The 10,556-nt window shown below is 33.0% G+C and overlaps 2 protein-coding genes across 2 annotated transcripts; both read left to right on the forward strand.

Moving 5' to 3' along the window:
- Positions 1 to 3,121: 3,121 nt before the first annotated feature.
- Positions 3,122 to 5,091, forward strand: LOC139847258 (uncharacterized). Its single transcript, XM_071836920.1, has 2 exons — positions 3,122 to 3,532; positions 4,056 to 5,091. Exons 1-2 carry the CDS (start codon positions 3,244 to 3,246, stop codon positions 4,775 to 4,777), a joined length of 1,011 nt encoding a protein of 336 aa, XP_071693021.1. The 5' UTR covers positions 3,122 to 3,243; the 3' UTR covers positions 4,778 to 5,091.
- A 3,563-nt stretch (positions 5,092 to 8,654) lies between these two features.
- LOC139848772 (uncharacterized) lies at positions 8,655 to 9,594 on the forward strand. Its single transcript, XM_071838471.1, has 2 exons — positions 8,655 to 8,778; positions 9,026 to 9,594. Exons 1-2 carry the CDS (start codon positions 8,655 to 8,657, stop codon positions 9,592 to 9,594), a joined length of 693 nt encoding a protein of 230 aa, XP_071694572.1.
- The last annotated feature ends 962 nt before the right edge of the window (positions 9,595 to 10,556 follow it).

The raw sequence follows: 10,556 nt of genomic DNA on the forward strand, positions 1-10,556 counted from the left end.
TACAGTGGTTTGGAAGAAGAGTTAAGTATTAAGTTTTATACTGATTCTAGTTTTCAAACTGATCAAGATGATTCTTGATCCAGTCACGTTGTTTCTTTATCATGATGGGCAAGACAGTTGATTGGAAGAGCTCTAGGCAGAGCACCATTGAACAATCTACAACAAAAGCAGAATACATTGTTAACTGAGAAGCTGCTCAGAAAGCTGTCTGGATAAGGAAGTTTGTTGTTATACTCAGAGTAGTACACAACATTTAATCTTCTATAATATGTACTGTGATAGTTCGAGTGTTAATATACTTTTGAAAGAATCACATGTACATAAAAGTATCTGGCACATTCTTCAAAGGTTTGACTACATTCATTAAGAGGAATTATATTATTATTCTTAAATGTTCATACAAATGATAATGTGGCTGACCCATTCATGAAGCCCATGATGCACAACAAGCATGATGATCATTCTAGTAATACTGGACTTCGTTATGCTGCTGATCTTTTTTATTTGTAATTTGGTATTTGGATATTTTTGGAACATTAAGCGGTTTTATATTAGTGAATTGATATATAGTTGGTATGATCATTTTTATTTATATCACTGTGTTCTATATTAGCATGTTTAATCCATGAATAATTGTTGATTATTCAAAATCTCCATAATCGGTCATGTTATGGGAATAACATGAATTAAGATTAATGTGAAATTTTGGTTATACTCATTGATGATGAATAGTTAACTTGTTGAGACCAAAATTCATATGTATTTATTGATGGTGAATATTGAAATGACCCAACCATGAGATGTCACTACATGGATCGTAGTCAGTAGTAAATCTTTTAGTGATTATGTTTTTGTGTCCTTAGACTTGAGATGCACGCCCGTCTTGATGAGTGTAGCATTGTACTTTGATATGGTTAAACGCTGTCCTGAATAAGGCTGTTATAAAGGCCATTATTGGGTATAATGTAAAGCTCGTGATAGACACATGTATGCAATATAGGATTTGTTCCTCTAAAATGTTTGGAGTTAGATACTTTATGAGCTCCTCGATGAATGAATAAGATATTTGTGTGGCCGCACCCAGATGTAATTAAGATGATACTTAATTAATTTGGTGATCTAATTCAGTTCTAAAATCGAGAAATAAAATTGTTAAACAAATGAGAATGACCGATGATCCATATCTCAAGTTTAACTAAAATATCTGAAACAAAAGGACGAATGACATTTAACACTTACCATAAACAGTTTCGAGAAACTACCTCACGTGAATTTGGGGACAATGACGTGTTGCTAGACGTTTACCATTGTTTGTATAGTTACTTGGTGTTGAGCCATGCACAAGTGGGAGTATGTACGATTAATGTGCAATGTACAACATATAACTGTATGGCCAACTTCATTTGAGCCTTCAGGGTCACACACATATACACCGAGACGTCAAATAAAATATATATATGATGTATATATATTACTCAAGTAACAAAATAGTAAATCGAAATTAATTCATTTACTATTTATATGAATAGTAAATGAAATGAAATTAATTAATTTACTATTCACATGAAAGCGACATGATATAAATTATTAATTATAAGTTTCATAGAAATACGACTTTTTAAAACCAAATCAAACAAAATATGATATTACAGACAAAGAAATCGAAAATAATATATTCTTTTGATTTGCTTTTTTCTACCAAACAAACGGAGTATATCATATATATATATATACATATATATATATATATATATATATATATATATATATATATATATATATATATATATATATATATATATATATATATATATATATATATATATATATGTTCGTTGAGTTATGAGATGAAGAAGAGAGAATGTAAGAAAAATAATAACGTTGTTTCATATGGAGTATTATTTTGGGTTCATAATATTAATCAAAGGTTGATTAATTATTACTTGGGTTTGGACTAGCATCCATTGACGTTGTTTGAAGTGTAGTGTGGACTATTCAAAGAGACGATCATACTTTTGATCGTAGGTTTCTCTCCGTTCTTCAAGAAAGGTATATCGTTAACTCATCTTATGATTTAATTTTCATGACAATTATTATGGTGTAACTGAATCTTTAGGATTGTTAATTATGTGCATGTTTTATTAAATTTAAATAAATGAATATTTAATTTTGTAAATGGTTTATAAAATAATAATTGATTATTATTTTAACTATCCACTGCGTTAATCTGATTTAAAAGTACACACGATTTTCCAACAGTACGTTATTGTGGCTTCCTTACTTTGGTATGTTTGGAGATATCACAATGACATCTTGTTCGGGTCTTGTTTGATGAGGAAAGACATTCTACTTGATTCGATTCCTTATATTTCCTTTAGTTAGCAATGTAATAGAGGTAAATATAATGTTAGTTGGATAATTGTGTGTCGTTTCTCTATAGCGCTTTGTTACTGGGATTTTTTTGATAGAAATATATTCTTTTGCTGGTAAAAAAAAAAATAGCTTCCAAAATGTTAGTGTGTGCTAATTGCAATATATAATGCATTTTCCTTGCCAAGCCAATAAAATATTTGGAGATGGAATTTGACATAAGTGTGGGGTTAGTTTGATAAAGGAAGAAATTAACAGTAAAAGATGACACTTTTTATTATATGTGATTATAGTAACTCTGCAGAACTACTACTAAATTTCTAATACTCGTATATATTAGATGAGAATTTGATTTAATTTAGAATTTAATAAAATCAAAGAATAGACGACGGTAGTTAAAGATAAAATAAACGAAATTGACACACCTCTTGTAGTACAACTATATTTTTCTAATCCTCAAAAAAAGATCTCTCTAGAAATAACTTTTTATAAGTAACACCTCTCTAATTAATTATTGTTATCTGAAATTTGTACAAACAATGGTGTACGTAGCAAGTAAGTATTCGTCGTTTAAAGTTAACACGACATGGTCCAAGGATAAAGGAAATTACGTGGCACTTCAACTGCTGAAACGTGTCATCACACCAATCACCTGTCTGCCACGTGTGTCTTCCACCGCCACCTTCTCATTTTATATTTATCATTTCCCTATCCCTATTTCTATATATTTCCTTCCATCCCCAACATTTCATGAAATTATTAAAATCAAAATTAAAAATACCTATAACCTACGATCAATCGATCACAAACTTGAGCGAAAAAACTTCGATCGTTTTACTACTAAAAGCACGTGACAAGTAATCAGTAATTAAAATGGTGTTTAGACTCAACAAAAGTGCCGTCGTGACGATGGCGGTTACGGTGTTGTTGTTGGCGGTTATAATCAACACGACAACTACAACCGACATCGAGAACAGTAAGTACGATGAAGCGAAAACAAAGGCAACGAAAGCAGGAAACGACGCCGTTGAGGCTGGTAAAGAAGCCAAAGAATCTGCGGAGTCTTGGACTGGATGGGCTAAAGACAAATTAGGCCTTAAAACTGAAGAAGCCAAGGACGCCACTATTGATTCAGCAAAATCTGCCAAAGATAAAGTCACCGGTTAGTTAATTAATTAATCATCGTTATTATGTTGATCCGTTCGATTTCTTTCTTATTTATCATTTTTTTTTATCACTATGTACTTTAATAAACAACTCCAAATTTTCTTAAATATGAAGAATTAAATCAGAATTTTTTTATTTTTTTTACTTCTGTTTTGGCTAAAATATCATCATGAAGTTATTCTAGATATTAATGTTAACATAAATTAACACAAAATTTTTTCTAATTTTGGAGAATTCATAGAATTTGTAAATTTGTAATTAATAAACTCAGTGATTCTAATTCCGTCATAATCCCATTCGTGCGTGTTTAACTTCAATTTTAATTCCGCTTCCGTGAGCCAAACGGGGCCTAAGAGAAATTATAGAGTGTATATTTGTAATTAATTAATGAACCCAATTATGAGTATAAATTCAATTCATGAGTAATATGACTATTGAATGCAAGTGTTCTAGGCACATATTCTTCTAAAAGAAGTTGCACATTTGTGACTGATAAATTGCATTGTATGTATGATTAGGAACGGGAGAATTTGCTGCGGAAAAAGCAGGGGAAATAAAGCATAATGTGGGTGACAAAACAGGGGATTTGAAGGACAAAGCGTCACAAAAAGCAGAATCTGCGAAGGACACGGCTTATGATAAGGCACAAAAGGCTAAAGATGGAGCGAAAAGTGGTACGGAATATGTTGAAGACGGTGCGGGATACGTTAAAGATGCTACTTACGAAAAAGCACAAGACGCCAAAGACGGTTTAGGTTCGGTTACGGACTCCGCCTACGAGAAGGCGAAAAGTGCGAAAGATGCGACCTACGAGAAGGCGAAAAGCGCGAAAGATGCAACGTACGAGAAAACAAAAAGCGCGAAAGATGCGGCGTACGAGAAAACGAAGGACACTGCTGGGTACGTTAAAGATGATGCGTATGTAAAGGCTGAAATGGTGAAAGATGGAGCAGGGTCAGCGTACGAAAGCGCGAAAGAAGCTACCGGTTCGATGAAGGATACGGCGAAAGATACGGCGCATAAGGCGGCTGAGAAAGTGACAGAAGTGGGTAGTAAGGCGGCTGAAGGGGGTGAAAGTACGTTGGAATGGGCTAAAGAGAAGGCGAAGAAAGGGTACGAAGCGACGAAAAACGTGGTGGGGAGTAAGTACGAGGAGGTGGCTGAGCCGCATAAGCAGAAAGCTAAGGAGTTTAAGGAAGAGGTTATACTAGGTGGTCGGACAAAGGGGGATGAGCTTTGAGTTGGGTACTTGGGTGTGTATAGTTAAAACTTCTTTGGATCGTGTTTGTTTGTTGCATGTGTTTGTTTCTACACGGCAGATAGATATGGATGATGTATGGTTTTTGTATGTTATGCATACACTTCAAAAGGTTAAATGACAATCGTTAGAATGTTTATGCTTTGGGCTTATGTTGGTCGTGTATCAAGACCAAGATCATTTTGATGTATGTTTTTTCTTTGGTCTTTACATGCCTAGATCGTGATTTTTACTTGGGTTGGTTTGTTATAAAATTATGGGCTGTTTGATAAGCCTTCATTCTAGTTTTATTTGTGCACCGGGCCAGGCCCAACAAGGATAATGTTCCGGACTTCCTAGTTACATTTTGATTTCCAGACCAAAAAAAACCTACCTAGTTCTTATCAAGTCGAGAACAAAACGTAGTTTAAAATTTAAATGACATAATCAATTACTTGCATTTTATAGTTGCAATTTAATGTTAAACGGATTTTGTATTTGGGGGAATCACTTGCATCCATTAATTTGCTTGAAATTCAAGGGACCGAGTTGTAATCACTTGCATCCATTAATTTGCTTGAAATTCAAGGGACCAATAAGAGCGCAACATGTGGCGCGAAAATCACATGTGATTGGAAAAAAAAATTAACGTGACATGTGGCGCGAAAATCACATGTGATTGGAAAAAAAAATTAAAAATTTTAATTTTTGGGAAAAAAAAATTTTCGCAAATTTTTTTTTTTTAAATTTGTTTTTTTCGAAATTTTTTTTACTATCACATGTGATTATGCATGTTAAATTCAATCACATGTGATTATGCATGTCAAATTCAAACAATTCAATCATATGTGATTGTACAATTCAATCACATGTGATTGTGCAGGTAAATCATATGTGATTGTAGAAAAGAATTTGAGAAAATTTTTTTTTTTCTAAAAAAACAATTTTATAAAAAAAATTTCAAAAAAAAATATTTTTTGAAATTTTTTTCAATCACATATGATTTCGCGTCCACATGTCACGCTCTCTTAGTTTATGGATTCAAATGAATATTTCTCTTGGACACACTCATCAGAAGTTACGACTTATTCGTTGCTTGTACGTAACAAACAGTGTGATGTGTTGGTTCAATTAAGGGCGTCGATAAGTTAATAGTTTTCGAATAAAAGTAAATAGTGTTGTGTTGGTCTCATCAATTAAGGGCGTCGATAAGTTGTTTCTAGTTTTCGAATAAAAGTAAATAGTAAATAGTAATAGTAATTGCATGTCTCTTTCAAGTTTGAAGCCATAGAATGGACAAGATCTTGTTCTGACAAATTATATATAATAAACAAAAATATTAGAATAGTATAGGGGCATTTTCAACTTTTTATATATCAGGACTTTTTTCAAAAATAACTATTTTCATAAAAACCTTAAATAAACTCAACTCAAATATTCAACGGGTCATATCTTCTCGCTCGCAATGACTTAAATTTTTCGACACCATTGTTAAACTCGAAATAATTTTAGGAACACATTGTCACTAACTATACACAAACGGACGCTTTTTAAAAAACGTTAAATATTTGGAGTATTTTTCATACACGTTGATTTTGTGTTAAATTTTTGAAAGTCGACAATTTCATAGCGAAATGCAGAGATGCACATATATTGTTAACTAACTATATGTAAAACGGACGTTTTTTTTAAAAACGCTAAATATTTGAGGTACTTTTCATACACGTTGATTTTGCGTTAATTTTTTAAAAATCGACAATTTCATAGCGAAACGCAGAGATGCACATATATTATTAATATAAAATAACATTTAAATCTTTCACGGGGTATACCTTTTAGTTCGACTCGAGTTGTGCTTCAACGACATCATCGTTAGCTACGAAATAATTCTACAAACTAAACGCAATAAATTACATTGAAAACCGAACCCCGGAGCGAAGCGAGGGTTCGAAAACTAGTTATATTATAATAGAAACAAAAAAGAAGAAAAAATTTGTCGTGTGTTTAAGATACAAACCAAATCGATAGAAGTTGAATAAAAGTAAATGGTAATGGTAATGGTATGAGTGACATTTGCCACATTTGCGCATCGAATTTGCGTATAATGAATTCTGTATAAGCGTATGAAGATGTGTACAAGGTGCCAATTTGGAAACACTACAAATAGTGATTATCGACCTCATTTTGAGGATTAGATTTTTTTATGAAAGAATAAACTCGTACATCAAATGTATGGGGTTAATTAATTGTATTGTTCGAAGTGAGCACATGGATCGCTGCTAACGGAACGTGTAATCTTGCATTCAAATATAATGATTTTGGAAATGCTTATCATAAGGATTTGAAAACGTAATAAAAATCTCAACATCATTGTTCTCGGATTTGTTTGACACTAAATGATTGAAATAACCTATAAATTTGTCATTGTAGGTCATTTAAGTTTATAATAATTACTCTATTATTTGTTGATTTATTGAAGTATTAATCTTATAATGAAAGAGTACTTTCATTTCTTATTAAAAGATCCCAATTTTAAAACTAACGATTCAAGGGTTAATTAAGTCGATAAAAGTACAAATTAAGGAATGGAAGTCAGAACATGGTTGTCATTTTATTTTTATGTATAACAGTTATAAAACTTTAAGCATTAAACTCGACTATTACATTGTGTCATGTGGGTCTTGAGTGGTATGGGGTGAGATTCAACTTGGGTATTGTCAATCCAGGTTCGATTCTCACTCCAAACAGAGAGTTTCCTACCTTTGAGGGGGTTACACGAAATCACTATCCTAATAACGTATTTCGACCCAATTAGCCATGGGTTACACGAAATCAAGATTGGTATAAAACAAAGAGTAAATTTTTGTCTTGGATAAAAAAATAACAACTCTATAATAGTCGAAAATGTGCAATGAAGTATTGCAACCTTGAGTAAATGGACATGATTAAATGACACATCCCTTGACAATTGACATTATTGAAATGGTGCAATAATACCCTAATAAAGTATGTAAACATGTCTCAAAACGTGCAGGCAAACAAAGCAACCATTCATGAACTATTGCAACTTGTATATGAGAAGCTGCAAAAGTTCAACAACACCCGCAGAGGGATGCGACACATCCTCTTGAGATGCGACGCATCTCTTGCCTTCCCAGCATACGATGCGGCGCATCGACTCAAGATGCGACGCATCCAATATTCACTGGTCATCTTATAGTCCATTCTCTTTTTTTAATGTGGCGCATCTGTGCATGTTCAGCCAACCTTAGTTTATTTATGTACAAACTAGTTCCCGATTCAAGTTAATTCGTTAACCCTTTGACGGACGAGCGGTACACACTCTCCAAATTCGTTCTAGAGTATCTAAGATAGCTACAACTTTCAATTTAGTAAATCCAATATACTAAAACGACTTGTCAGATCACATTAAAATCACCAACAACACCCGATCCTTTAATTAGGTCGTCCGATTCACAATTTTATCATTGTGGCTTATGTCCATTGATATGGTCTTTTTGAGTCGACTATCAACTTCCAAGAAAATAGAGAGGAGATAGACTTCAGTTTAAACCACTTTTTCATACATATATTATCAAATAAAACAAGGAACATATTTATACTACTAAAGCTAAGTCCTACATTTCTAAGTGCACAAGTCCATGCTCCTATTATCCATTGTTTTTGGTCATTCTAATTTTAACAAACTTGGTTGCATTATTTTGACGTGTTTTTATTGCTAATGAAGCACCTCTACTAGCACGCGTCAGTGAAATCAACAAAAATTGTTTGAAGTTGAAATAGATCAACTTAAGTTTTAAGAGAATGTAGTTATAAAACTATTGATAGATCAATAAATAAATGCTAGTAGTATTAGTATATGACGAGTGTTCAAAAAGGAATATCTCAGAAGATTTTGAGTAACATTGTTGCTTCTGTGAAATCTCTTCAAGATTCAGGAGATATCCCGGAAGAGACTCTTCAGCTAAAATTCAAAAATAGTCGTAATATAAAATTCTGGAAGGACAAATGATTGGAAACTTTACTCTTGAAAGTAAGTTTAATATTGTTTATACCGACTTGATAAAAATCCAGATTACTTGATATATGATATAATAAGAGAAGGTAATGAATGATTTGGGACTGGTCACGAAGCCCTCCGACTTCGGCTAAATTATCTGAACTATTAACGGATCTGAGATCGGTCACTCTTAGCAACACGTACTGATGATTCATAGGTTTGGAATCTAGGAAACGATGGCAACTGCCACGTTTTGGATGCGCGTAAGTCACTGGATGATTCACATCTCCCGACTTCTAGTTACCGTACTCGTTGGACCAAAGTTATTCCCTTGAAGATTAATATTTTCATTTGGCGTTTAATAATGGATCGTCTTCCTTCAAGAATCAACTTTGCCTTAAAAGGTTTTGATATCAACACTAATATTTGCCTTATTTGTAGTGTCGGTGGGGATTTAAGGGATCATACTTTTATTTTTTGTCGCGTTGCCAACACAATATGGAGACGGATTAGAATATGGACGGCCATCCCTTGGCCTGATTCGTTTATCATAACCGAAGACGCTTTTGACTGGATGGACTCATCAAACGACCCTTTGTCTAAGAAGACTCACATATATAGCATTGTAGCTGCTACTCTTTGGTGGTTATTGAGATTTAGAAACGACATGCTTCACGAAAATGGCACAATTAAAGAAAGAGACTTATTCGTCAACATTAGACTATCATCCTTCGCATGGCTTCAGGCAAGATCTAAATTCGCACCCACGTGGACCACTTGGCTTTGTAATCCATTGTAATTTTTTCTTGTTTCCCCTTGTATCGTGTTTTTTTATTTTCACCTCTTTTGTAATGTCTCTTTTTTGGCTTTAGCATCGTGTTAGCCTTTAATAAAATTGCTGCTGTTCCAAAAAAAAAAAAAATAAAAAAAAATAAATAAATAAAATTAAGCCTATATATTTATCAAAGTTCTAAACGTATTAAAGTTTGTTAGGTGATCAGGCCCTATATTCAACCATGATCATTGAATTTAGGTCGAGTGCAAAAGGATTTGAAGTTTTTTCGAAGTTTATGAGACCTTATGATCCTTTTCCATTCGAAATGTCATTTTGAATGGTCAATCACACACATCCCGGTCTTGTCTTCCATTATACCTTTTAAATTTATATGAAGTTTAGTTCGAAGTCACTTTGGAACAACAATGAATGATAATGTATTGTTTTAGAACCAAGAGTCAACAACCTTAAATGAGAGCTTAAATCCTCTATTTATAATTTTTCATCTTTTGTAAACTGCGTATAAAATGCTTTGAACAACGCGGATTATGCGCAATTATGTTATTGCACAATATTATGCATTACGCAATCTTTATTTCTCAGCGTGATTCATATGCGCGACTACGCATACGAACATTAGGTGGCACGCCCAACAGAAGCCATAATAATTTAGTTATTGCTTGTACATAACTAATTAACAATTAAGTGTGATGTGTTGGTCTCAATAAACGGTGTCGATAAGTTGTTTCTAGTTTACGAATAAAAGTAAATGGTTATTGTACGTCTCTTTGAAGTTTGAAGGGATAGCAAGGACAAGAAGATATCATTTTGACGCTTTATAATAAAAACAAAAAAGAAGAAAAAAAAATGGTGTGTGTTGAGATACAAGATGAGTTATCAATCATGATTAGAAACCATCAACATTATGCGAGTTGAAAAAATGGAAAATTAGATTAGATTGAAAAACCATTATATGAGATCGAGTA

The sequence above is a fragment of the Rutidosis leptorrhynchoides genome, chromosome 5 (genome assembly GCF_046630445.1).
Source record: "Rutidosis leptorrhynchoides isolate AG116_Rl617_1_P2 chromosome 5, CSIRO_AGI_Rlap_v1, whole genome shotgun sequence".
Taxonomy (NCBI): domain Eukaryota; kingdom Viridiplantae; phylum Streptophyta; class Magnoliopsida; order Asterales; family Asteraceae; genus Rutidosis; species Rutidosis leptorrhynchoides.